This window comes from Hirundo rustica, chromosome 2 (genome assembly GCF_015227805.2).
Source record: "Hirundo rustica isolate bHirRus1 chromosome 2, bHirRus1.pri.v3, whole genome shotgun sequence".
Lineage (NCBI taxonomy): Eukaryota > Metazoa > Chordata > Aves > Passeriformes > Hirundinidae > Hirundo > Hirundo rustica.
Genome location: NC_053451.1, coordinates 105,659,301 through 105,687,297, shown reverse-complemented (window position 1 = coordinate 105,687,297; position 27,997 = coordinate 105,659,301). Strand labels below are relative to the sequence as shown.

General features: G+C 39.8%; 1 protein-coding gene across 4 annotated transcripts; it reads left to right on the top strand.

Moving 5' to 3' along the window:
* The first annotated feature begins 11 nt into the window (after positions 1-11).
* On the top strand, positions 12-27,966 carry KLHL15 (kelch like family member 15). Of its 4 annotated transcripts, XM_040055010.2 has the most exons (5): positions 12-152; positions 362-445; positions 2,397-2,493; positions 12,180-12,891; positions 21,398-27,966. In XM_040055010.2, the coding sequence occupies exons 4-5, from the start codon at positions 12,187-12,189 to the stop codon at positions 22,505-22,507; spliced, it is 1,815 nt and encodes a 604-aa protein (XP_039910944.1). In that variant the 5' UTR covers positions 12-152; positions 362-445; positions 2,397-2,493; positions 12,180-12,186; the 3' UTR covers positions 22,508-27,966. The 4 variants fall into 4 exon arrangements, with proteins under 4 accessions (XP_039910944.1, XP_039910946.1, XP_039910945.1 ...); XM_040055012.2 differs by lacking the exons at positions 12-152; positions 362-445; positions 2,397-2,493 and adding an exon at positions 3,931-3,995; XM_040055011.2 differs by lacking the exons at positions 12-152; positions 362-445; positions 2,397-2,493 and adding an exon at positions 4,078-4,311.
* Positions 27,967-27,997: the final 31 nt, after the last annotated feature.

Below are 27,997 nucleotides of genomic sequence, written 5' to 3'. Positions count from 1 at the left end.
GGTGCCGGGAGCCCGCCAGGACGAGCGCCCCGATAACCGCGCTACCGAGCGCCCGGAGCCCGGCACAGGCCGCGCTGGAGCCGTGGCTGCGGGAAGGGGAGCGGGCTCGGTGAAAGAAAAGCCGAAGGCGGGAGGCTGGAGCCGCGCTCAGGGTTTGTTGCTGTGCGGATTTATTTGGGGTGCCGAGGGGGTGCGATGCAGAAAGGCACCGGGGGGGTGGCGGGAGCACGATGTCCGTGTATGTACTGAAGTGAGCACATCGGCCGCGGTGTCACCGTACGTGTGTCATAACCTCTGCTGGCCATCGGCGTGAGAAGATTTTTCTAATTTTAACCTTTTTTCTTGTTACTGTTTTTTGTAGACTGTGCGCTTATTGTTAGGCAGACCATGTGGATGTGAGAGCTGCCCCAGCCTACGAACAACCTGAATATTTTGTGTGAAACAGGTAAAAATCCCACCAAACGCTTGATGTTTCCCGAGTTGGGTATGACATAAAAGCTTTAAAAATTGAGTAAAATCCCTAATCCAGTGGTGAGAGCCAGTTTAGAGGTGCACCCCAGCCCTTCCCTGTGGGAAATCAAACTGACTTCTTCATGGGAACCTCTTAAAGGCGTAGAGGATGTTGCTGATAGTATTTCCTCTGTGGTCAGGGAAACAGGTTTCAGTGCAGGTAACCAGTAACCTCAAATATGTGTGTGTTGTGCCTACAACAGTGGCTTTGTCTGTTGGAAAACACCTTTGTTCCCAGACTTTGCCTGGCTTTGCAGGGCAAAAAAAGCAGGTTTGGGGCAGACAGCCACGTGATTGAAATGTGATGATGGAAACCCGTGTGAAACTGGTATGCCTGGTTTAACAATGGTTGTAACCTGCCACTTTCACAAACGCTGCTGTTTCCATGCTTTCCTGATACAAGAGCTAGTAGTGAGTTCTGCTGGATATACCTAGGGCAAAGAACACATTGCCAGTGTTCTTGATCTGAAGAAATTAACATAGAACCTTCCAGGATCTATGGAAGTGTTTCCAATGACAACCCAACCATGTTGTACATTGGTCTGGAAAATAAATTTTCCTATCTAATCTTTAATCAGGCCACATCGTGATTTCGGTTTTGTATTCAATATCTCACTTCTGGGAAAAACAACTGAGATACACGGGATGTAGTGGGAACATGATGCAATACTTGGTTGTATTTGCCTCGATGTTCACGTATGCATAATCCCTCTTTTATGAAAATGAACTGAAAATACTGGACTCTGTAGTTACTTAGCTGCTTAAATTATGCAATAAATGCTGTGCAGTGTAAAATTATGGAAGTAATTTTTGTCATATTTGAAACAGCCTTTAAAAAGGACTTAATCCTTGCCAAATACCCTGTCAGGAATATGAGAAAAAAAAACTACACAAACTGTTGCTTCTATTTTAACAATGGGATTGTACATTTTACATATTCTGAGGTACTCTTGCTATTTTGATTCACTTAGAAATGTTTATAGTATAAAGAAAATCCAGAAAAGTCTGAAGTTTGCAAATGTCTAATTATTGTAGGATCATAGAATGGCTTAGGTTGGAAGGCACCTCAAAGATCATTGAGTTCAAATATTCCTGCTGTGGGCAGAAACACCTTTCACTATCCCAGGCTGCTCAGAGCCCCACCCAGCCTGGCTTTGAACATTTCCAGGGATGGAGCATCCACAGCTTCTCTGAGCAACTTATGCCAGTGCCTCACCAACCTCACAGTGAAGAATTTCTTCCTAGAACCTGATCTAAACCTGCCCTCTTTCCCCCTTTTTCTGTTACGACATGGCCTTGTGAAAAATCCATTTTCTAGCCTTCTTTTAGGCCCCTTTTAAACATTCAAAGCTTCTATAAGGTTTCCTCAGAGCCTTGTCCAGGCTAAACAACTCCAGCTAAAAGAGGTAAGAACATTTCTAGGAGTTGACACTATGTCATATGTCAATATATTGTGTATTGTACATGTATGCATGAATAAATAAAGTTTAAAAATATTAGAATTAAATCCTAACCAGCATATTAATATAGCTGAAAAAATTATATCCAGAATTTTATTTATTGCAATAGTCTCATTTAAGCTAGTGGTAACTACTTAGTCACTGACTTTGTACAGATGCCTAAATCAGAGGGATCAACCCAAATCTCAATTTAAATTAATATTCAGTAAGATAATGTTGATACCAGTGGTCATTGTCAGAGGCCCAAATGTAATTAATTTTATTTAGGAGACTAGAACTGAGATATTATTAACATATTTTTATTTTTTGGTAGAAGCAAATTGGTCAATGTGAAGGACAAGGAGATGGGAGGGGGTTTTTGTGCTTTGAAATGTTGAGATGTTTTAAATGTCAAAGCTGTTGTGGTTTTGTTTTGTTTTGTTTTAGGTTTGAGGTCTTCTTCTGTGACAGTGTGTAGGAGAGATCTGAAGATCATCTTGTGCCTCAGCTTGATACAAACTGCAGACAGCAAAATGACAGTCAGGTAAAACATGAAAGTCTTGCTTAGCTTTTTCCATCTTTGCTGACCTATGAAGGTCAAAAGTCTGAGGGGTGCAGAAGGATGCATGAAGCTTTGGCTGTATCATTTCTTTATATAAGAAACTTAGTTTCTACTAATTTTTCTTTGTTGAAGCTTTCCCTCCCTTTTCCATGAGGCACATCTGCTGCAGCAAGCATGTACCCACATGCTTGCTGCAGCAGGAGATGTACCTTATGGAAAAGGGAGGGAACGTCTCTCCTTGGAGACACAGGTGGCCGGAACACCTACTGCCTTGGCAGGGTCGGTCTGTAAAGGCCCTTCACCATAAGCACACAAATAACAGGTTTTAAAACAGTGACTGCGGAGATGGGGCAAATTTACCGCATGAGTGAATGAGATGGAATAGTAAGGAGTTGGAAAGCCAGAGAGGTATGGCCACTGGGATGAAGGAGTGAATGGGAAGTTGATTGTAGCAGAGGGAACAGTAGGTGGGCAGTTGAACAGAGTGGGGATAGGATTGGGAAGTCTTTGTGAAGCACCGCATGGGCATGGAATAGCTGGTTCGATGTGTGAAGCTGTGAAAGGTGGGAAAGACATTCAGCTTGGGGGTGGCAGCTATAGAGAAGGTACACTTGTTTTATAAATAAAGAATGGGGAGGGGGTGGTAATGAGAGACTGAAAATAGGCTGTGAAGGGGATGGGAATGGCGGTAAACAGGGAGAGGATGGCAGCCTGTGGCCTCCTATTTAAAGCACTGAGTGACATAGAAGGGTAGCAAATGGTTTGAGGGTGGTAGTGGTAAACCGAAGGTCCACGTAGGTTCATCTCTTACAATAAAATTAGAATTTGCCAGGCATAGGCAAAATAGCAAAGCAAAGGGTGATGTTGGTACTAAGGCAGAGTCCTACTCAGGCCTGTGCTCCCTGTGCGCAGTTTGCTCGCCGCTCGAGGGCTGCCGGCCCTGGCCCTTGGGGCTCTGGTTCCCCGTTCCCGTGCCGGCTGGCAAGGCAGCCTGCGGAAAGCAGGGAGCTGCCATCAGCCCGCAGCACCCGCGGATGGCCAGAGTCCGGGGAGGAGCCCAGCCGGCACCTTGCTGGGGTTTTTGTAGCCCGGGGCGGGATGCAGTGCTACACCGGACAGCTGCCAGAGAGAACCGGGAGCTGCCTCGGAGGAATTGGCCGCAGCCTGGAGGCAGCGGGGTGGGCGAGAGCAGCGCAACACCGACCCTCCGAAAGCGAACGCGTGTGGATGCGCGTCCTCGCGGGCCGAACGCAGATGATGCTTCTCGGTGTCGCTCTCTCGGGCTGTGCCGGGGCTGCGGCGTCCGGCTGAGCCCGCTCGGGGCGGGGGCTGGCGAGCGGGGCCGGCCCGGGGCGGTGCCGGGGTGCCGGGGCCGCTCCTTGCCCCGGGCCCGCCCGCGCGGCCGCAGGTGCGGCGGAAGTGACGGCCGGCGCGGTGCTGCCGGGGGAACATGGCGCCCGCGGCCGCGCGGGGCAGCGCGGAAGGTAAACAAGCGTGAGGGCGGCGGGGACCCCGGGGGCGAGGCCGGGCCGGGCCGGGAGCGCCGGTGCCCGGGCGGCGCGGCGGGGGCGCCTCCCACCTCCCCCCCGAGCGCGGACCGCGGGGAGGAGGGAGCCCAGGATCCCCCCTTCTTCCTCCGCCTCCTTCTCCTCCTCCCGGCTTCGCCTCAGCCATTGCCCCTCTCCGCAGCCCCCCGGCGCCTCCCTCCGCCGCCCCCGCCTGTATGGTACACGGAGCCGGGGCCCCTCTCCGCCGCTCCAGCGGGAGGAGCCGCGTCCTCAGCGCCGCCGCTGCCGAGAGGTGGGTGAAGGATCCCCCGGGCCCTCCCGCCGCCCGCCCCATCCAGGGCGGCCCGGGCGCCCTCCTGGCCCTCAGGGACCCTCCTCCCCGGGCAGGGGGGGCGGCGGGCCGGGTGCCCGCGGGCGGCAGGCGGGGAGCAGGCGGGCTGGAGCGGGGATCATCGGGCACGGCCTCGCCGGGCGGGCGCAGCGAATGCCTGGCGGGTCCGGGGCGGCCGCAGCCCCGCCGGGCCCTTCGGGTTCCTGCGGCCGCACGTCGCGGAGCCCGGGCCTGTCAGCCCCGCTTGCCGGGGAGCTCGGCCTGCGAGCTCCGCTCACGGCGGAGCGGGGCTGAGCGTGCGAGCAGACCGGCTGAAGTAGATCATACGAGCTCCTGCCCCGAAAATGGCCATTTCCCACCCCACCGAAATTGTAGCTGATCGTGAAAAAAGTATCCGTGATGTGAAGGAGTAGAGGTTCCCAGGGTTGGTGTTAGAACTTTGATCTATTGGAACGTCACTTTAAAGTTCTTGCCTTTTCATTGTTTGGGGTTTGGGTTTTTTCCCTCCCATTTAGAAGGGGAGTAGGGGAATCATAAAGCTACTGCTGGATGAAAGGACAGAATTACTGACATCTGTTCCTGTGGACTTGTTATATAAATTTGCCTGTAGAATAACCCAGCTCTTGCACCAGCATTGCCCCAGTTCACATTCAGATCCCCTGAGCATACCACCATGCACCAACATGCTTCCTGTCTTTTCCCTTCCATCACCTAGTAAACGTGTTTAATTTCTGCCACATGTCCTATAAACTTTCCCACTGACACTCATCTCCATTCACTTTCCTTAATTATACCCTGTGGTTGGTTTGGATCTACACGTGTTGATTTGCCTTTCAGCAAGCAGAGCACAGCAGATAACCATTGAGCTCACACTGGAGACGTCAGACCTTTTCCATTCATCTAGCTGCCAGTTTGGGGGATATGTGTAGAAATTAAATATGTTTGAGATTTCTCTGTTTCTGACAAGCGAGTTTGACATTTGGCAGTTAGGTCAAAACCCGTGTGTCTTGAACAAAGGGCACAATAAATGTCATTTTCTCAGAAGATGGACTACTTACTAAGTTAGCAATAAAGACACAGATAACAAAAGGACAAATGGAGGGGGTAGTTTTAGCAACCTTAGTTTAGGTTTTAAGGTTTTTTTTACTAATACAGTTTAAATACTACTTGTAGCTCATTTCCATCTTATTATGCTAAAAATTTGTGATTAAAAAGATAGGATTTTTTGTCACAAACATACTTGGCTTGCTACTTTTATGTATAAAATATACTATAATTTTCTTAATAAAAAACTACACAGTGAGAGAATCACGCTTTATTAATACATTTTTATTACATTTGAATTCATAATCATTCTATAAGACACAAATATATACGTATGTAAGGACTGATATCATTCAGGATAGAGCAGTCCTGTCCACTTGGAGAGCAATGGCAAATCTGTAGTTTTCAATTAACTTTTAGGTGTTAGTAATACAAATATGTCCAGTTAAAGGCAATTCTCAGTTTTGTGGATGTGTCAATTGTTTTATACAGGGCACCTGTTCTGGTATCAGTAAATGCAATTGGAATAGCGTTGAGCTGAGCTTGCTCTGTGTTTGGAAGCAGGTTTTCCTGTACAGATGTTGTGATGCAGTGACCTTTTAGACAGATGGTTCAAGCTATTTTAGTGTCTGTGAAGTGCATTACAGGTTCTGGCACGCTTAGAGTGAAGAATAACCATACTGAGCTGAGGCGCAGTGCAGGCTGGGCTTTAGTAGGTTTGGTTGTAAATAGTTCTGCTGCTTCTCACCCCGCCATATGGACCAGGATGATACAGAGTGCCACTGTTGCTATGAGCTGATTCACATTGCTCCCAGATAGCAACATCGGCAGAGATGGTCAGAGGAGCTGTTCTGGTCAGCTCTGTGCCCCTAAGAAATGGAGTGTGAGCAGCTTTCAGGAGTAGCCAAGTTTTAATTCCTGATTTCTGGCAGTCTGGTTCCTCTGGCTGCTGGTGATCGGTAAGCTCCTAACCTCTCCCTTCTCAAGTAATGCAGTGCTTTTGGAATTCTCAAGATGGATTGGCTTAAGTCTTAAACCTGAACATAGCACTGTGTTTAAGATAAATTGTTTCCCAAATTTAGTGTACTTAGTTAGAAAGGATTTTTTGATAAAACACATGGAGACTGGATGTATTTCTTTGTTCCCTATGTTTGCAATTGTAGCAGTGGAAAGTTTTGATATCTGCTGGTTATTATCCATCCCAAATGACATCACTCCTGTTGCTGGTAATGGGGGATAATGATGAAAAATGGTGGACAAAATTTAATGTTTTCAGTTTTAAACCATGTAAACGAAGGTTTCATTTGGGGGATAAATTATTTATACTGTGTATGTTATAATTGCATTCTTACTCAATACAGTACACTGCATTCAAAGGCCCAGACTTCAGCCATGTGTGCAGTTGTGATGTTTGCTAGTGTGTTCAAACGCTTGTTGTCTTGTATTTTCACGTGTGTATGTAACATTTGACCATGGAGTGTTAACAAAACTAGGGTCAAAGAATTCTGCTGTAGGCAGCCTTTGCTGTGCACCTCCCCAAATAAAGCATGCTTAATGGCTTTAACATTTACATTTAAATGCATGCATTTGGTGGATGGAAGAGATTATTGCATTTTAAGCTCTATTTTAGTACTTTGTGTAACAGAAGTGTGGTTCTGTGTGTCTGGTGAAATATCTTTATGGTGTAACTCATAAATAATAGTGGTTTTTTTATGTGAAAATTTGTTGTTCAGCTTGTCCACAAAGGTGATTTCTTAGAATATCTATGTGATAGGTAAAATGAACAACTGCTCCATGATCAGTAAACAAAACAGATCTTGTTGATTCTGTCTCAGCATCCTAAATGAGTTACTAAAGAACAACAGTAAAGGAGAGCAGACATTTTCCTTTGAGCTGGTGTGCTAGACTTGGTATTGTCAATACTTTCTTAGAACAATAATTTTCTGTCTCTAGAAAATGCATATAAGCTTACATATTACATAAAGACACTTATTCAAAGGGCCCTTTTTCAGGTAGTACTGCTTTTGGAGAGATTTTAAATCCAGGAGAGCATGAGTCAAAAGCTGGTATTCTATAACTTCTCAGTAGCCAGTGCATTTAGACTCCATTTCTTCTGCTTGTGACTAAGAGCCTCAGACCCTGAGGAAAGAAGGTTCTCCTTGTTTAGCAAGAAAAAGCAGTCTCGAGTAGGGTTTTCAGACTTTTATTACAGCTGCAGCATAAAGATGAGAAATCAGTGTTCCAAGTAAGTGGTTTTACAGTCACAGCACTGTAGAATCTAATGCATTATGTGCTAAAAGAGAATAAAATGTAAGGAACAACTAATAAGATTAAATGTATTTCTTGTTTGGCTTTTCAGCAGAGTCTTACTTCCTGTGCTGCATTACCCTGATCAGCTTTAATATGTGCAGAACAATAATGAATGTCAATGTACATTGCCCCCCACCTCCCCTTCATTGTTTGTACATTGGAATTTTTTTGTTCCAGTTTTCCTATAGATCACTGCAGGCTCCATGTCTTCTTTTGGATTAAGTGTGCTGCTGTGATTTGCATGCATGAAGAAAATCTAACTGAATTTTCCATTTTTATTGAAAATATGAAAAAAAAATCGTTATGTATTGTCCTGTGGGAAATAACTGCAGCATTTGAATAGTGCTTAGAATTACATCAAAGATTGCAAGTGTGTGTGTGGGAGGAATGGCACAGCTATGCCTTAGAAAAATTCTTGGTTTGAGAGTATTTTGTATTGCTTTTTTTAATGTTGAAACTACCACACTGCTATTTGCTTTTGACGGAGGATGTTAGCTCTAGAAATGAAGATTTTTACCAGTTAAGCATAATATGCATTTAATTATCTACTTTCCCAGTTTTTGTACTACTTTAACCCCTTTGTGTATTTGCACTGGCAATACATTTTTATTGTTTTAAAGAAAAATTTGCTGATAATGTATATGGCTTTATGCCAAGAAAAGGATATTTACTGCTTTTATTTAATGCAGGGAGACAAGGAGTCCTTTTGCTTTTCATTCATAGAATTCTGAAGCTTCTTTAGATGGTGTATGGAGAAGTCTTACTGGTTTTGTGTCTACTTAAGTAATCCCTTAAATGCTTGCTGCTGTTTAGGAGGAAAGATATGTTGATGTTGAAAACTGTAGATTTACTAAAAGTAATATCAGCAGGAATGTGGAAAGAAGGATTAAGTGATTTAAACACCCACATTTTTAAAACATTCAGAAATAATAATTTCCAAATGTTTTGTTACTGTTAAGGAGATTTGTGGCTGACTCAGTGTTTTAAATACTTTTTACGGAATATCCAGTTGTAGGGAGATGTAAAAATTGGAGCCCTAAGGGGTGCTCCCTAAATACAGGTGGGTTTTATTTCTCAATATTTCACTGATTGCTGCCATGTTAGATTCCAAATTCAAAGTATAATAACATATACATGATTTTTTGTGTGTGTATATTTTTCTTATTTCTATTTAATCAGAATTAAAAAGAAGATAACAAAAAAATCTCCGTATCATTGCAGTGTCTGTGGAAAAGCAACACGATCACAGGTTCACTGACTAGTTGAGGTTGTAAGGGACTCTGGAGGTCATCTGGGCCACCTGCAGGGCCACCTAGAGCCACTTGCCCAGGACTCTGGTGCTGGTTTAGTTGGGTTTCTTTTTGTTTGTGTTGTTTTGTTTGAGGGGTTTGTTTGTTTCAGGTTTGTGGGTTTTGTTTGTTTGTGTTGAGTATTATTTACTTGTTTTGATCCTTGAAAGCAGTGCTGGAGATGCATCTACCATGTCTGCTTAACTTCACTTTCAGCTTTTCCTTTTTGCTTCTTTGAGGGTAGTGAAAGAGGCCTTTCTTAGGGCCATCCTTTGTACAAGTTAATTTATCTGCTTTTATTTGTGGAGTACCCATAATTTAATTACCTTTCTCAAGGTACGGGCAAAGATCCTACTGTGTGTTTGGAGCTTGCTGCTGTGATTTTTCAGTGCTGTTCAGGTACGCAGTAATGCACAAACTGTTTTGAAGAAATCCCTTCAGTAGGATTACCTGTGTGATGGGAGATTCCATTATTTCCAGATGAATATATATTGCTTCTGTCACTTTGGGAATGTTTTTATAAATTTTTACTTTTTCTCCCCTGATACATTGTTGCGTTATTCTGTTCGCATTCTCACATTTGCAAATTCCAACTGTCCTTTCCCATTTTTAACCCTGATCATGGAGCTGATGCTGAGCCAAGTCTTAGTTGGTCTCCTGAAGCACTGTAACTTGCACAGTGGTACTCTCTGAGAGTCCTTGTAACCACTGACTCTCTTGGCTGATTTCAGACAGCGAGAGTTGTTTTAAGTCACTGTATGTTTTATGAAAATGAGTGGCCCATTTAAAGGCAAGTGATCATTAAATCTCTTGAACAGGAAGGACTGAGGTATGAGCTCAGCTGTTATTAACATCAGGGAACTGGGGATGGGAGGAGAAGAGTTACAAGTGCTCCGATGAAAGAAGGAAGTAAGCTAATGTTGGTGCTTACCTTTTTATTTGGTATCAGAAATCCAATTAGAAAGCAGAATCCTGTGAAGTCAGGCTTTATACTTCTTTTTGAGGTGGTAAGAATTGGTGAGGTGGTTCTTTCTTCATCTGCTTTTGTGTAAGAATTGGCAACAACTAAGAAGAATATCTGATGGTTATTTTTCTTTCTGATCAACGTTTGATGTTGAGGAATAAGAGAATCACTATATGGGGTTCCAGAGCAGTTTGCATGTTTCTCTTTGTCTTCAGTGACATTGAAGGGAAGGTGCTATCATGGGTACTGGTGGGGAAGCGATTGGATTGTCGTCTTTGTTCTTTGCTCCTGCTCTTACTTTCAGGAATCTGATTTCTGTGAGAAGGCCTTAATTGTAATGAACACTCCCAGATCCCATCATCAGGCTTCAACTGTGTGGGAGTGGTGCTAATTCCATGAGGTGTGGCTACAAACACCCACTCACCAGTTTAGTTTTGCACAGACAAAGGGTATCTCCAGTTTGATTTTCCAGGATGTGTGCTGAGGAGTGAAGGAGAGGAGCTGCTTAACCATTGATGAGTCTAATAAAATGCATTCCTGTTACAATGGCAGCAGCCAGAATGTGGTACTTGAGGAAGTGGGGGTAAGTGGTAACTGCTCTCTGAGGCTGTGAAACACAGGCCAGCCTAGAAGCATTTCTGGGTCCATATACTTGACTGAAGTTTTATGACCTTAAGAATCTGCAGGTTTTTCTAATGTTTTGGTATTATTTAGCTTTTCATGTGGGTTACCAGTACCATAATATTATCAGCTTTATTTGTTATAGAAAATTCAGAGTTAAATACAACAAATATCTGAGGGAAAGCTGAGACGTAATTTAAGGTGGAGTGAGGTGGAACAAAAGTAGCTGAACCAATTCTAATAGTAAATGAATGCCAAATAGGGAAGTTGCTGCTCCCTCTCTCTCTTCCTGCACAAGTATGTGTCCTGCCCTCTGCATCAGGCTGGTTCTTGTGCCAAACCCCACAGTGTCAAGTCAGAAGTCAGCTCACTGGGAAGCAGAAGGATTTCTAGTTTAGAGGTTTCGTGTGTGCTGGGGACTGGCGGTGGTTATGTTTCTGTCATGTGTCTTTTTCACGTCTGTCTCTCCCTGCTTTTAGTTTGTTTTTTAGTCATGTTTATGAGTTGGATTGACTTTCTGGAGAAGCCCAATGAACCCCAGAAATGGCTGAAAGTAGGCAGCAGGAACTCAGGTCCCACAATGTGACAGAGAAGGAGAATGCAATGTGCTGTGGTCCTTCGATGAATTGCTAATTGGTTCAAGCTGTGTTGTGCAACTTCACCCTACCTAAACCCAAGGAGGTTGAGCAACATTTTGAGAAATTTATGGATTTTGAATAGGTTTTTATTTTTACTATTGAATTGACTTTAACAGGGTAGGTTCCTGCTACTATTAGATGTTTTTGGTTTATTTGCAGTTTAATTTTAGCTTGCATGTAAGTAACACTATATCTGCAAATGCTTAATGAGCAATTAAGCTTCACTAAGCCCACTATACAGAACATTATTTTCTGTGACCTATTCTTGTCAATGTTTCTTGTTACCTTAGTATTTTGCATTTCATAGATCTCATAACTTAATATTAATTGCTATAGTAAGAAATGGGAGGGGGGACATGATGGGACTGTGTTTTTACAGGAGTAGTGAAGCACACAATTTCAAATAGTATCTGTGAAAATACTCATTTTCCTACAAATAACTTTTGAGTAAATTGACATAGATTTTAAAACATAATAGTTTTTTATCATACCATGTACAGATCTACTGAAGCTTGTTTCTGAAATTAGGGAAGTTTGGCTTCCTTTTTGAGACCTTTGATATTCAAGAGTGGGTGTTTTATTGCTCCCTTGGGATGAATTCTTTAAAAAGATTGACTGAGGGAGAGGAAAAAAACCATGACAACCTTTTTAGTTCATTATATGACCATGAATTAACTTGGAGTAAGGAAACATTTTGGCAGTATTGCACAGTTATTTTTATTCATTACCCTGTCTTTAAAATGAGAATATTTGGTTTGGGGAGAAATATTTAAAGTTTGTGTTTTAAATTATTTCCTAAGTTGATTTTTCAGCTGGAGAGAAAACAGAAAGAATGGTGAAGACTTTTAAGTTCTAATCAAAACAGTCTCAGTTAGGATTTATCTGATCAGAAAGGGCTTGCAATATGTTATTAGAAGTTATGATTTATTTTTATTTTTATTTATTTTTTTTTCTTCCCCCCAGGTGATTCATGGCAGGGGACGTGGAAGGGTTTAGCTCCTCCATCCATGACACCAGTGTCTCTGCAGGATTCAGAGCACTGTATGAGGAGGGATTGCTTCTTGATGTCACACTTGTCATTGAAGACCACCAATTTCAGGCCCATAAAGCACTGCTTGCCACCCAGAGTGATTACTTCAGGATTATGTTCACAGCAGACATGCGAGAACGAGATCAGGACAAAATCCATTTGAAAGGTCTGACAGCTACAGGCTTCAGCCATGTCCTCCAATTCATGTACTATGGAACTATTGAACTGAGTATGAACACTGTTCATGAAATCCTTCAGGCTGCCATGTATGTCCAGCTTATAGAGGTGGTAAAGTTTTGCTGCTCTTTTCTCCTAGCTAAAATCTGCTTAGAAAACTGTGCAGAAATTATGAGACTTCTGGATGATTTTGGTGTAAACATCGAAGGAGTCAGGGAAAAACTGGATTCCTTTCTGCTAGAGAATTTTGTGCCACTCATGTCCAGACCTGACTTTCTTTCATATCTGAGCTTTGAGAAACTCATGTCATACTTGGATAATGATCACCTGAGCAGGTTTCCAGAGATAGAGCTGTATGAAGCTGTTCAGGCCTGGCTGCGCCATGATAGAAGACGCTGGAGACATACGGACACCATCATTCAGAACATCAGGTTTTGTTTGATGACACCATCCAGTGTTTTTGAGAAGGTTGGTGCATTTGAAAAGCAGTAGGCAGGATTCATCATTTAGCTAGGGCAGCATGCCATTCAATAGGTAAGATCCCGGAAGCTATGAGAAGGAACAAAATAATAGTGTTTGTTTTTCTAATAAAGAAAAGCATAGAAGGCAAACATCTAGAAGTGTTGTCTTTGGTTATTAGACAATAATACCTACAGTGGCTGGAGAACAGGTATGTTTGCAGTACGTGTTTATACGTGACTTTATGTGGAAAAGACCTTTTGAAATAGGGTCACCTGTATCTAGTTTGATTTCATACGTTCTTAACTGTTTTCCACAAGTTGCTTCTTGCTTTCCAGAGGCTTTAGACCTGCGTATAATATGTAGGGTGTATCTTATGATGATTGTTATCAATATAATCAAAAATAGTGACTGTAGATCTTAATGTGGCTTAAGTACAGGGGAGGGTTATTTAAAATGAAAAGTAGCATCTGCCCTTAAATCTGCAGTGTTGTTTTTTGTTGTATCTTCAGTGCTTGTGCTATTATACAGCAGTTAGAAGTAAGCCCTCATCCTGCAAAGTGACACATACACTTGGTTGTACGCAAGACATAATACAGTCAGAATTCTTGATGGTATCAAATATAACAATTTACTTTGAATATCAGAGGACTCTGTAACAGGTGATCTTATAGTTCAACTTGCATTTTATATAGTAAAGAATTAAAAGAGAATTTGCCTTTTTTACTCTTCTGTTGAAGAACAGACAAAAAATTGTTTTCTAGTTCTTGAGACTCTCTGGAGGATTACAATACTTTGTAAGCAGTTCTCTTACAGGCCAGTGACAGCGTTCAGGTTAGGCATTACTTGATCTGTGCTGTTTTAACAATGTTAATTTTGTGTTACAAGATACAACTTCACCTTCTGTATTTTTCACCTCTCAGCAAATTAATAGGAGTTCAGACCCCATCTGTGCTCCTTACAAATTAATCTCCCATATATTTTATCTAGTGGATATGCAGATACGGTTGTATTGGTTTTGGTGGTTTTAAGGGCCACTGGATCATCCAAGCAGTAATTCTTATACTTATTTGTATTTCAAATTATAAGAGCTATTAATTACTTCAGACTAGTGAATTTTTATATTTTGGATTTTTTTCTCTGTGTGTGAACTGAGTATATGAAGTAATAATACATAAAAATATATTTGTGATGCTATATTAGATGACAGGCATAAACAAAATAAATACTTAAATGTATTTTAGAACACTAATGTAATGTTTATATTGGGTTAAGACATTTTTAATTAGTAAGAGCAGAACTCTGCAGGGTACTGTGTAGTGTCTTGTTTTAAATAGCACTTCTACCGCATTATTACATGATTTAAACTTTTCAGTAATAAAATCTACAGAATTCACAGCATTTTTTTTTTGAGGTTAATCTGATAAGGTGGGATTTGTGTGAGTCTGCTTCAGCTGTATGAATTTTGGGGATGCAAGCTCAAGCATCAAGCTGTCTTCAGTTAAATTTCAGTAAGTGCAAGTGAAAGTGGATGCTGGTCTTCAGCATTATATTTGGGTATAACTTCTGGAGTTGGTTTTGATATCCTTGGTATAAATCCTTCATACAGTGCTTCTTAAGTTTTATCTTGACAGCTAACAAATGGCCCAACAGATACAACTTCAGGAGAAAAGTTGTTTCCAGCATGCCAGGTTACGTACCTCAATGGAAAAGCTTTATCTGGTAATACTCTTCCTGTTAATTGTATGTGGGAGCATAGAAAAGCCACTGCAGATCATGGAGTGAGACAGCTCGGCAGAGGGAAGCAGAGCTAATGATGTCATTTGTTACTGCAGCTAGGAATGCATTTGTGTTCTACCCTGGCTAGAGAGTATTAAGTTATCCAGCAGGACAAGTGACAAAGGACAACTGCAGTTGGAGCCAACATCAGAATATAGAACACTTTATTTTTTTTAATAAAAGAGCATGTCTGTTCACTGTTCTGGCAGTAACTCTGGGAGAGCCTCTTTCTTCTCTGTGTAGAATAGGGAAATAGTGGCTAATCTCCCTTTTTTGGAGATCCACAAACAGGAGCTACCCTTTTCCTGAAGCCAGCACATACTGAATGCATGAGTGTACCAAATACAGTCTGAGGCTGACTCTTCCAGTTCACCAAACTCTGTATTAGCTGTACACTGGCTGGCTCGTCATGTACTTTTGTGTAATCTTTCTAATACGCATTTCTCAGATGCTGTCACTGTAGGATATAAATAACTTATATAACTTAACTTTGCATGTCAGGGTAAGGATAACTTTTGTCCTCTTAAGCCATTCTGTTCTTCACATAATTTTTTGGAGAGGTGTACGATTTAAAAATTAAATCAGTCAGTCTGTATTCGTACCTGGAGGCTGATGTGCATTTAGAGTGCACAATTGAAGGTACAGTGTGTTTGCTTACTGCAAACTGTCCTGGAAGAATGGCTTCTGAGCTATGAGTAGGTACTCCTTTTGTTCCTCAGCTCTTAAAGTACATGCAGATGTATGGGAGAAAATGGAAAGATAAATCTAGTAATGGTTTAGGGGATAGTTAGAAAGTAAAGGCAAAGTGTTAGGGGAAAAGCACAAATTTCACCATCCATGTTGTGCCTTCCTTTTTATGGAACATACCCATGGCTCTGTAAGTCTTGAGGAAGTTTGGAGATAGAAGTTGGAGTGCCTTTCACCTGGATCACTGAGCTAATCTCAGTGTTATTGGAGGCAACTGTGTCATGATTTCCCTGAAATATATTGTTTAGCCTCCATTTAGTTTCTGTGTACTACTCAGTTCGATGTGTTGTTTCAAAATCTCTGTCCTTAAATCCCAGGGGTTTTTTTATGTCCAATCTGTAAGGTTTATTATGACTAGCCCATGCTAATTTATTAATTGCCAGCTAAAATCAAAAATTTACTAATCACTAGGTTCATCAGCTGTAGAGGTAAGATGACTAGCACATTATCTTTGAATATCTGCTGTCCTGTTCCTAGTAATAGTAATTTTTGAGTAGAAAAGAGTAGGTTTTGAGATGTCATTGTAATTTTATGTTACTGTGACTTTACCTTTCATAAATGTGTTGAATTTCTTTTTTCCCCCATTTACCTCCATGTCTAGTAGTACATATGTATCTACTTGGACAATTTTGTTTGCTAAAGCATAGAATAAGAAGTGTGGGTGAGGTTAGGGCCCCCTCTTATTGAAAATAGGTGTTGTGCTTAATATTTTTGGGTGTTAAGGTTACTGTTGATTTGAATAGATTTGCTAGCAGTATTTATTACATGCTGAGCTTCTTAATTGTGGCATATAGATTGTTGATTCACTCTGATTTGAGAGATGAGACTGAATTAGACTCCAGCTTGACTTTGACTATTTCTCTTTCCAGTTTCTAAAAAGGAACAGCTGAGTAATCAATTTGAGGGCATTGTCCTTCCTGCTCACAGGCTGTGCCTTCCTACGGTTAGGCTGAAAACACTTAAGTAATTTTTATTCTTGCAGAATAGTCCTTCACATCTACAGAACAGTTCTCATACCTGCTTAAAATTGTGATTAGAATATGGCCAGAGATAAGTAGATGTGAAAATAATAAGGATCCTTGTTAGTGGAGTTGATGGATCTATAGTTTTGTTTCAGATTAATCTCTAATAAAATAAGTTTTTAATCTCTAGTAAAATAAGGTGGGGGGGGGTTTGAGTAGGAATTTGGTCTTTAGAAGTGTGATACAGATGCCATCATTGTTCATTGGAAAGGTGGAGCATTGCTTTTGTAGTAGCTACAGTCCTAGCTGAGTTTGAATTGCATCACACATTCAGAAATGGAAGGCTTAGAAAACCTAAGCACTATAGGTTAAGAACAGTAGGATTCTAATAAGTTAGAATCTTTAAAACAGTTCTCTATTTACATGACTAGAGATGATAAAGTGACATTATGAGCCATTGAGATCTTTCTGTGCTTTGGTTTTGATTGTCTTTTGGGGTTTTTTTACCAGTTCTACAGAAGGAAGCAAGTTAGTATCCAGTCCATATAATAGCATACTAAAATTTAGTTACCAGGTGCACAGATAATATCTGTTTAGTTTGGGCTGTTCAAAAGAAGCCATTCTTTCTGGTTTTGAAAGCTTTTTCTTATAAACCTAAGTAACAAGAATACAAATAGAGCAGTAGCTGTAAATGGTTGTATGAAGAAATTTTTTTTTAAAAAAGGCTATATACTGAAGTCAGGTGTGTTATAGAGCATTTACCTTGCATTTTATTGCTCTTCCTGCAGCTTATTCATTAGCAGAATTGTTTTTGGGGAGGAGGAAAGTTGATGGACATAATGTGGGACAGCTGTTTTTTTGTGGGGATAACTTTTCAAATTCGAAAATAATGGCTTAATTTTTGGTTTTAATTCTTCATATAATATAAATGGAAGATTCAGAGACTTCCATAGCTGCTGCAAGTAAAAAAGCATGAATTCAGTACAGCAGAAAAATAGGAAATGATTAATCACTGCATTAATTTGGAAAGCCAGCACTTTTTATGGAGTGTTTCACTGATTTGAAATGAAGAATAGAAAATGCATTAAAGCTCAAATTTAGTGTGACTGGAGGGATGACCTAGGGGGTGAGTAGAGGGGTGGATGTTTTAATTATTTTTACATCTTTTATTATTGAATAACACATTTGATTTTGTTTATGCTGTTCTCAGTCTGTGTAGCTGAAAGTCTGACTGTGACCCACTGGTAGCTCGTACATTGAGACAGTTCCCATTCTCCATTTCTGGAGATCTTGTGGAAACTCTTACATTAGGCTGTGTCCCAGCATAACCTCTTTAAGAAGTTTTTCTCCAGAAAATTAAAGAAAGAATTGGAAAGAATGTAGAGAATGTTAAAAAAAAATAAAAAATCACAGGAGCAAAGCTTTAGCACTTGGATTAAATTCCTTTTTTTGACAGTATGACTGGGATTGATAAGGGAGTCCAACTGAAAATGCCTTTGAGACCTTTCAGCAAGATAACAGTTTAAAGAAAAACTTCAAAAATGCTTTGAGGCATTTATATATTTTTATCAGTTCAGAGTTGATGATGTACTCATAGGGAATGAACATTTGTTTTACTTCAGGGTTCGTGACAATTGCTGTACATTTCCATCTGTCTTGCTGAAATCTGTGTGTTCTGTTTGAGTGTTTGTAATTATGGACACATTCTTCCAGAGCTTCTCCATTTGAACTTAACAGGAAAATTGGTCTGTTGATAAGCACTTTGATATCTCCTGATCAACTTCTTGTTGCTACTTACAGGTAGTGGCAGAGCCTACTTATGAAAGCTGGGGGTTTTCCTTCTGCATGTTTTGGGTGTCAGATAGAAATTCCTGCAAAAGCATGGGCTTTTATCTGCTGACATTCACAACTTACAGTTGTTTTAAATGCCAAACTACATAAATTTTAACGCTTCTCTTTTTTGATTATATACACAAATAATGAAAATTACTGTAAAATTATTTGAAAGTGTAGGCACGGGTTTTTTCTCACTAGGGGCTGAACAGGGCTTTCAAATAGTTCTGGAACATTTCCTAACATTTCAGTGTGACTGAAATGGGGCCAAATGACCTACATTTGCTTTGTTTTCATTTGCATCAAGCACATTTGAGCAGTCTGTACTTTCCTACAGGCATATCCTAACATTCATCTTAGACCATCATTTGAGTCTCAGCAGAGGTACTGCTCCTGTATGGCAGAGGTTTTGCTGGTGAAAGTTGGATGGCTAGAAACAAGGATATTTTTCCTCGACAGCCAAGTTTAGGAATGCTCCAGTTATTTTTTCTTACCAGGTGTGAGGGATTTGCTCACTCTTGTTTTCTGGGGTTTTTTTTTCTGCGTATTTTAAGAATTGCTAGTGCTTGTGTATTTTCACATTCAGCTCTTCAAACTTGTTCTTGTCAAAGCTTCCCTGTGAACTTCAGTTGATAGGGGTGTTGATAACTGGGAGTTGCATTTGCTCCTTGGTGTCTTTTTCATTTAAGGTAAGAGCTTGAGGCTTTGCTTTGACATGAGTGCCTTTGTCAAGATAAGCAATAGTAAACAGATTGATGCCCTGGTCTTGAGGGTCTCTCTCTGGAATTGGAGATGCTCCTTGTTTCCTTTGGCGTGCTCTCATGAGGTGAGATTTAGGCTATGTGAAAGAGTACAGTGATGAGGTTGTAGGCTTATTTTAATTCCAGTTTCTGGCTGGCATTTCAATTTCTAGGTCTAATAACAGAGTTGTAAATGTTGAGGGAGAAAGAAAAACATTTTCCATCTCTGCCAGGCTTTGCTGGTATGCTTTGCATTGTAAGCATGTTGATCCCGTTGTCTTCCATAATTATCCAAGAAGACCTGAACTGTGTATAGGTGGAACAAAGATAATTTATATTTTTATTTAATTCCAAAGAGGATAGCTCCAGTTTGGGAATACCTGAAGTAGTCCTGCTGGTTTAGAATTTAAAAGTTCCTTTTAAGGCTAAAGTAGCTCAGCCATGATTCTTTGTTATTTTAACTTCCTTTTTAATGTTTTGCAACCTTTATATGTTACCATTTTTCTGTGCTGTGGTTCCCCATGCCAGCATATTTTCTGTAACTTATGTTCAGTCTTTTCGGTCAGGCAAGGTGTATGGTTTATTCTAACAAATACCATATGAGCAGATCTGCCTTTGTATGATATATTCATTATTTGCAATGAGAAAATAGAGCTGTTGTTCCCAGAAGAGTTGGACTTACTGTGCGTTTCTAGTAAATACCATTCCCGAGTAAACCTTTTTGCTCCAAAATCACTTCTAGCAAAAACAGTAGAAAGGAGCTGGACATTACTGCAAGAATAATATATGTGATCTGCATGTGACCATCCTCCTTTTTTTCAAAGACAAGTTGAATTGTCAGAATTAAAGTGGAGGAAAGAAGTATAAATAAAAACATCAAGTCACAGTCACTCTTGAGTTATGCATTGCTTTACAATAGTAGGTTATTATTTGGCTTTTTTTTTTTAAATCTGGTGTTTCAAACTGTCTCAAAACTGCAAATTGTGTTCAATAATAACAGTTCAAAAGATTTTTTTTTAAAAAATCATTCTTTGACAGCAGAATATCTTAATTGCTCCACAAGGAAGAGATGGTTAACAGATGGCTAACGAAGTTTTAATGGTATGTGTTTATGGAACAAGGCATAAAGAACATTCATTTCCAAATCGCTTTCCATATATGTCAAAATTCATACCACCACTCCTGAGGCATTTGTTCTTTGGGACAGAGGATAGGAGGAGGTGGGATAAGAGTCTTAAAGATAGTAACTCCTGGTGTTACCTTGTGATCACTTGAAATTTCAGAGTGGCCTCAGACTTTTTTTTTTAGAGCATTGCTTCTTATTTAGAGCTGGTAGGTACTAAAGGCTTTCAGACTGTTTGAAAGCAATCCAAGTTTATATGAAAGAAACTGGGATTTAGGATCAAATCTGATGGAGGGTTTGTGGATTTGGCAACATCTAGCAGATTTTGTTGTTTCAGAAGTGTGATTCAGAATGCTGTGTTACACCAGACTGTACAGGAAGAATGAGGCCTCTGAAGAGATTCCCATGGGGAGCTGAGGACTGCCTTGAGCTAGATTAATTAAAATGTTCAAGACAGGGATGTGTTTTGGAATGCTCTCAGGATCAGCCTCAGGCACTTGAATTGGCTTAGATAGTAGGAAGGGTCCCAGAAAGGAATTCTTATTTGGAATTAGGAATTTTCCCCTGTGCTTACAACTCCTCTGAAACCAAGCAGGGGTGGCTCCTAGGTTGTAACTTTTACGTGGGAAGTTTAAGCCTGCCTCTGCAATTTGCCAAAGAAATGCACAACTAAAGGATTATAGGTGGAGGTGTTTCCTTCTTGTGTTAAAGGCATGTGTTAACATGTGGAGACTCACAGAGGGGAAACCATAAGGTCATCATCATGATGGGTGGTTGGTGCAAGCACAGATTCTGAAGGAAGGTGGTTGGGTACCTTCCCTTCCAACCCCATGGCAATTAAATAGCCCTGTGAGCAGAACCTAGCATTTGAGAGTTCAGGCTTCATTTGTGAGAATTCGGGTGGGAAAAAAAGACTACAGTAGACCTTGGTAACTACAGAATGGGTGTGTAGAGTGTCTTTGAAACCCAGGGGAAGATGGAATTTTTAATTTGGGTACTTTATGGATTAAGCAGAAGATGAACAGAAGCTTTTTCCAGGAAAAGGAATAATGATTTTTAGGCTTGGGGATTTCAGTTGGGTCTATTTCCAGCACAAATTCTGCATGTGATTATTCTGCTGAAAATGTTAGTCACTGCTCTTAATCATAAAATTGCCTTCTGGATTTTGGATAACAATACATCAGTTTAAACCTTCATGCATAAATGCAATTGCTCTCAAGATTGCCTGAATGAAGCAAAGTAAAATAATCTTCTAATGACGCATAGTGATTTAGGTTTTCTGGATTGTTTCTCTTGGTCAGAATTTTAATGTCTTTTAAATGTATTCATAGGTAAAAACATCAGAGTTTTATCGATACTCCCGGCAGCTGCGACATGAGGTTGACCAAGCCATGAATTACTTTCATAGCGTTCACCAACAGCCTCTGATGGAAATGAAATCGAACAAAATTCGTTCTGCCAAACCCCAGACTGCAGTATTTAGAGGAATGATAGGACACAGTATGGTAAACAGTAAAATTCTTCTCTTGCACAAACCGAGGGTGTGGTGGGAACTAGAGGGTCCTCAAGTACCTTTACGACCAGACTGCCTTGCCATTGTAAATAACTTCGTGTTCTTATTAGGTGGGGAAGAACTGGGGCCAGATGGTGAGTTCCATGCTTCGTCCAAAGTGTTTAGATATGACCCAAGACAGAACACTTGGTTACGAATGGCAGACATGTCTGTGCCACGTTCTGAGTTTGCTGTTGGAGTGATTGGCAGGTACGTTTATGCAGTGGCCGGGAGAACCAGGGATGAAACGTTTTACTCTACTGAACGGTATGATATTACTGAAGATAAATGGGAATTTGTGGATCCCTATCCAGTCAATAAGTACGGACACGAAGGGACTGTGCTTGGTAACAAGTTGTATATCACTGGTGGAATTACATCATCTTCAACTTCTAAGCAAGTGTGTGTGTTTGATCCCAGTAAAGAGGGGACAGTAGAGCAGCGAACAAGGAGAACTCAAGTGGTCACTAACTGTTGGGAGAACAAATGCAAAATGAATTATGCAAGATGCTTTCACAAAATGATCTCTTACAATGGTAAGCTTTATGTCTTTGGTGGTGTCTGTGTGATCCTGAGAGCCTCCTTCGAATCTCAAGGATGTCCATCTACAGAGGTCTATGACCCCGATACCGACCAGTGGACTATATTGGCTTCTATGCCAATAGGTAGGAGTGGTCACGGTGTAGCTGTTCTGGACAAACAGATAATGGTTCTTGGAGGCCTTTGTTACAACGGTCATTACAGTGATTCGATCCTCACTTTTGATCCAGAGGAAAACAAATGGAAAGAAGATGAATATCCAAGGATGCCGTGCAAGCTAGATGGCTTACAGGTGTGCAGCCTGCACTTTCCTGAGTATGTTCTGGAGCACGTTAGACGTTGCAGCTAAAACAGAATGAACAACCCAATCAAATACAAAAGAGCTATACTAATTTGTTGAAAAAAATTACAAACCAGTTGAATTCCTGCAGAGACATTTCCTTGGGTATAAGAACAACAGCTAAATGCTCAAGAGAAATGGGATGTATGGAGGGTATACTTACCAAGTTTATAAGAAAAGGTGATAGTTGGTCTGACTTTGTGAAAGCTCTGTTATTTTTTTGGTTTTTTTACAGCTCAACCTGTACTTGGGTACAACCAGGTATAAAGTAACAAAACCAAACCATTTCTGTATTTTATGTTATCTTTTAGATGCTTTTCCCATTAACTGCAAAGTACTCTCAAATCTGCTAGGCTTTTTTGTTTTCCCTTATTTACTTTGGAGAAGAATTTTAACCCTTTTGCATGGCGCTTTTCCTCGTTTTGTATAGTTGTACCCGTAAGTCTGCCAAAATGCAAATTACACATTTTCTACTAAATTGAAAACAAATCATTTTTATATTCAAAACACTATTTCTATGCTGCCTTCTATTGTCTGTGTTGTGTTTGTGGGTGAGTAAAAAAAACGTATACACACATGTGCATACACTGTAAAAACTGTATATATATAAATGCATCTTTTTATGTGCAGTTGCAATATTATATTTTAACTAGTGCACAGATTCAGTCATATCTGTTGAATTTAAGGTATTCTTTCATGAGCTAAATAATTCAAAGTTCTTAAGCAAAACTGGAAGCCTCATTTGGTATTAAAGTATCTTATCTTTAGTATATACTGATTGATTCAGTAACCTTAAACTCTTTATATTGTTGCTACATAATGAACTGTTGGTTATTTTTTATGTTATGTTATAAATTATTTTTTTTAAAAAAGTAAACTCATTTTACCTGAGTTTCTTTTTGGTTTCAATATGCTGCCCAGTTTTCTTTTTTCATTAAAACAGAAAACATCAATAAGCAAATGCTCAGCCCTGCTGCAACCCACAGTTATTTTTGGAACTGGATACTGGATATGCTACAGTTTATTGTCAATACTTTGCTTATACTTACACTTCAATATGAGTACTCATATTGAAGTGGTATAGTCTTTTTATTATTATTATTATTTAATTATTAACTGTTAAGAACTACTGTGTATTGAAAATATGGAGTTAGAGGATTACTTTGTTGGTATAATTTGTTTCTTTTATAAAAACCTACACAATATGGCTACTGACCTTGGAGTGCCTGAATAGAGATGGCTGGTCCAAGAGGGCTTTGACTATTCCATTGTGTTAATTTGCAGGTATAAATGACAGCAGATTGGTAAGAATTATCTGCCAAGACATAAGTAATAACAGTAACTGCATTTTGACTATCTTTGTGGATGTAAAGTAGCCACTTCTGGAACCCAAAGGGGAGATTTGGGGAAGCTGAAGGCTCGCACGTTGTTCAGATGCTGGAACATGAGCTGCATATTTTGTAAAATCTTAACACTGCTGTGTTTCTTTCTAAGCAATAGACTTTACTTTATATGCAGCAATGCAAAACCACTTTATTCAGCATCTTCCAGTCAGAATTCACTGTAGAAAAGGAATGTACAGTACTCAGGGAGTTCAAAAGAATGCACTTAAAGGGACCAAAATCACCATAAATTTTCCATGTTAAAAATAACACCTACTTGTGTAAATGAAGTTTGAAATAATAGAGGTTAAAACAATGTGTAAAACTTCTCATATTGTAATCCAGTATCTTTGTAAGAATTATGTTCTGGGTTGAAATGTGAGTATTCAGAGCTATATGGCAAGTCAGCAGATTTTTAGCATTTGTTTATTGTTAGAAATTATTTGTTAACTGAGTATTTTCATATGTTTTAAAAGAAAGAGGGAATGTTTGCCATCATAGCTGTAGTGGTAAATTCTTTACACCAGAAGAGACTGGACCAAATACAGCCTTCTGATGCAGACTAGTTTGCAGCTAAATTTGTCTTTTTTAATAATAATTCAGTTTACTGAATTAGAAATCTAATTTACTCTCTTGATAGCCTGACTTAAAGCAGATGTTGCTTACACTAAAACCTCAGTTTCACTTGAGACTTGTGTGCACATCACCCTGCATGGGGAGAAACAAACTGACTCTGGTAGGTGCTGGCTGTGTGCTGACTGTACACAGTTCATGGAATATTGGGGCACAAGAGTTAAAAAACAAGGTTGGGGTCTTTTTGTTTGTTATTTGGTGTTGTGTGGGGTTTTTTTTGTTGGGTTGTTTTGTTTTTGGGTTTTTTTTGTCACCAGCTCATTTCTCAGTAAGTTAATGGGGCAGCAAGCTAATCCTGTGTGAGGTGGCTGTCAAGGGCACGTTACAAAGAGTGCTTCACTTTATGGGGGGCCATTGCCAGTGTGGGGAGCAGCCCGGGCTCTGGCTGAATGGTGGTCAGGAGGCAGATGTCTCAGAGACATGGCCAAGACTTTACTAGAAGTAATGGGAAGGATAGGGGTATCCCCAGTTACATTGTCAAGTCTGCATTTAAGCGCCTTCAGAAGCTCTGTGCGCTCAGCCACTACCGCTGAAGTCATTGGTGAGTGCTGACACTTGAAAAAGGAAGAACCAGATCGGTTTTGGTGCTCCGCTTTTAAGCTCACATTTATCTTCAGGTGCCCAGTTCTGAATGGTCTTGTTCAGGATTGTAGTAGTAGTTGTTCTGTGAAATTATAATTGAACTGTTGGTTTCAGCTTCCCTGAAGCTGTGTCTCCACTGAGAGGCTGACTGTAACCTTTCCAGCATTAGGGATGGTTGGAATTTCCTTGGGATTAGAACGGTGGGGATATGTGAGAACGCTTTGTCAATTTACATATCTACCATGCTTTCATTGTTTCGGACCTGAAATATAAAAATTAGCTTCTGTTCTCTTTTATACTGCAATGGAACTTTTCAGACAGTTACTTTGATTACTTGGAGGGATTTGGGGTTTTTTAATTGATTTTTTTTTAAATGTTTGCTCTTATTATTTAGCTCCAGATAATTTAGTACCTTAATGGGAACAAACCTAAGATGATGGTTAATGAGAATTTCCGATTACTATCAAATTTTGAGCATTATGGTCAGATTAAGGTGGGTTTTAAAAAAACATTTAAATGCCTCTCATTTGTGAAGGAAAAGGTGAGTTACAATCTTTGGTTATTAGATTTGGGGAGGTTCTCCTTTTCCCATCCCATAATGGAATACCAGCAAATCTAATGTTACCCACATATATAAAATTCAACATATGACTTGCTTTGAAAAGCAAGTGTACTTGCCTTTTTTTAGAAAGGTGGACAATCTGGGGTTTTTTGGGTTTTTTTCACATCTATAGAAAAAATGTATCAGCTTCATTTCTTAATTTAGCAACCAACTCCAGGAGGACATTTTCTTTTCAAACAGACAGTGGACAAAAAGCACAGTGTTCTGTAAAGGGACCAGGTAGTGCCAGTTCCCATTTCACATGCTCCTAGGTCTGTTTTTAGGGGGCAGATAATTTTTTTTTATAAGTGCTGCATAAGGAAAAAATAGATCACTTTCTACAAAGTGTTGGTAGTTTCATAGTGGGAGGCATCAGCTGACAAAAAGAAAGTTTAGGAATTTTTTTTCCCCATGAATTCAGCTGGAAGAAGGCAGACCTTGATTTTACAGAGGTCCTGCTGTTTCAGAAAGCACTGCTAGCAAGTGGCAGCATATGAGCTACCTGGCAACCTGCTCTTATGTTTCTTTCTTTTGAAAAATGTGGATGCCCTACTTCCTGCAGTATGACAACAACTGTTAGAACTAGCTCTGAGGGTTTGACTGTAATATTTCCCTGGTCCCTGAGATTTGCAGCTATTCATTTTTGAGGCCCTCCTGTCTTTGAATTCCAAGTGCTGCATTTCCTCATGCTTATAATACAGTAAATACTTGTGTCAGGGATGGAAGCTTCACTTTACATTTTGGAAACAAAGATAAAATTCAGCGGGTGCAAATTCAAACTGATCTAAAAAACCCCATTGCTTAACTCATTATGTCCATTCTTTAGCAAAGGGAGGGTGAATGTTGTGGGGAGACACTAACAGTTCTTTAAAATAAAATTCTAGTTTATTTTATGTCAGCCTGCATATGTCAGTCTTTTTAGAAGCAGTCACACTTGTAGAAGTATTTTGCCTTTTAAATATACTTTTTATTTAAAAAAAAAAAAAAAAAAAAAATAGTGAATTGGGCTCCAGAATCTATTAACACTTCAGATGTGGACTTCACATATGTGAATAGCCCAATACAAAGAAACAGAAAACTGGAAGGTACTTAAAGGAAAACATGTAAGCACAAGTGTTACTAAGCCTGTGCTTAAGAGTTTATAGGTTTGGGACCATCAGAGAAAACATCCCTTTTGCTCTCTTGCTAATAAAAAGATATATAGGTGGTGAAGTTACTTGAATAAGCATCTGTCACCCGTGGTGGGGTTTACTGAAGGAGAGTGCAAAGAACATAACTGGAAAACACATCATCTACTTAAACAGAGCTTGCTGGTGTCCTGTAGCTAACATTCTGAGATTTTCATGTTTGTTAAACAACTTAAAGCTGCTTAAAATAAATACTAATGACTACTTTTGCATCTGTATTCTATTTTTAAAAGTTGGTTAGTAACTTGAAAATTTCCATTTGTGTGGGTAAAACGTGTTGTATGTGGCAGAAAAACGAATTTGTTTTGAGCACAGCTTTCCTGTGTATCCCTCTACTAATTTTTTATACTTCTCTAAGTTCAATTTATGTAATCTTTTAAAAATAGTGTAAAAAAACCAATTTGAAATACCTTTGGATTAATGTTAAGTTGGTAGCTAGGGGAAAATAATTTCTATTTGCAGATAGTTTTTATTTATGTCTCTGGTAGAGAAATCTTACTGTAAGTCTAGGAAATGAAGCGTTCTGTAGGACTGTAAAGTTAGCTATATTTAGGGGGGCTTTTATTACCTCAGTGGGACCCACCTAACTTTTATGTCAGTGTTGGAGCAGGTGAAGGGAAGAGTGAATTATGTTTTTATTTTAAATATTTTTCCCTATATATTGTTATTTTTGTAGATCTTTTAAAAATAAATTATTATATGCTGGAGATTGCAATTCCACTATAATATCCCACAATTCCAGTGTACAATATCAGATTGTTTGTATTGAAAAGAATGTATTTGATAAGTTAACAGGAAAAGTTATTTTCAAACTGTACTTTTGTGTCTAGCTATTGGAAATACTTTCCCTATAGGAAAATTAAAATTATATGTATATGACCTCATATATACATTTGGATTAACTGTCTAATGATTACCCTAGGGCTGCTGTAAACTTGTCTAAATAATTTAAGAATTGCCTCTTTTTAACTGTTTTAAGGCGCTTTTTTTTTTTTTTTTTTTTTGGTAAAAAGTAATTTTCCCTTGCTACGGATACAGTATGCTCAGACTTGCATATGTGCTCTATTTGGGTTTCAAGCTGAAAAAAAAATGTATAAAATGTGTATAAAGAAAA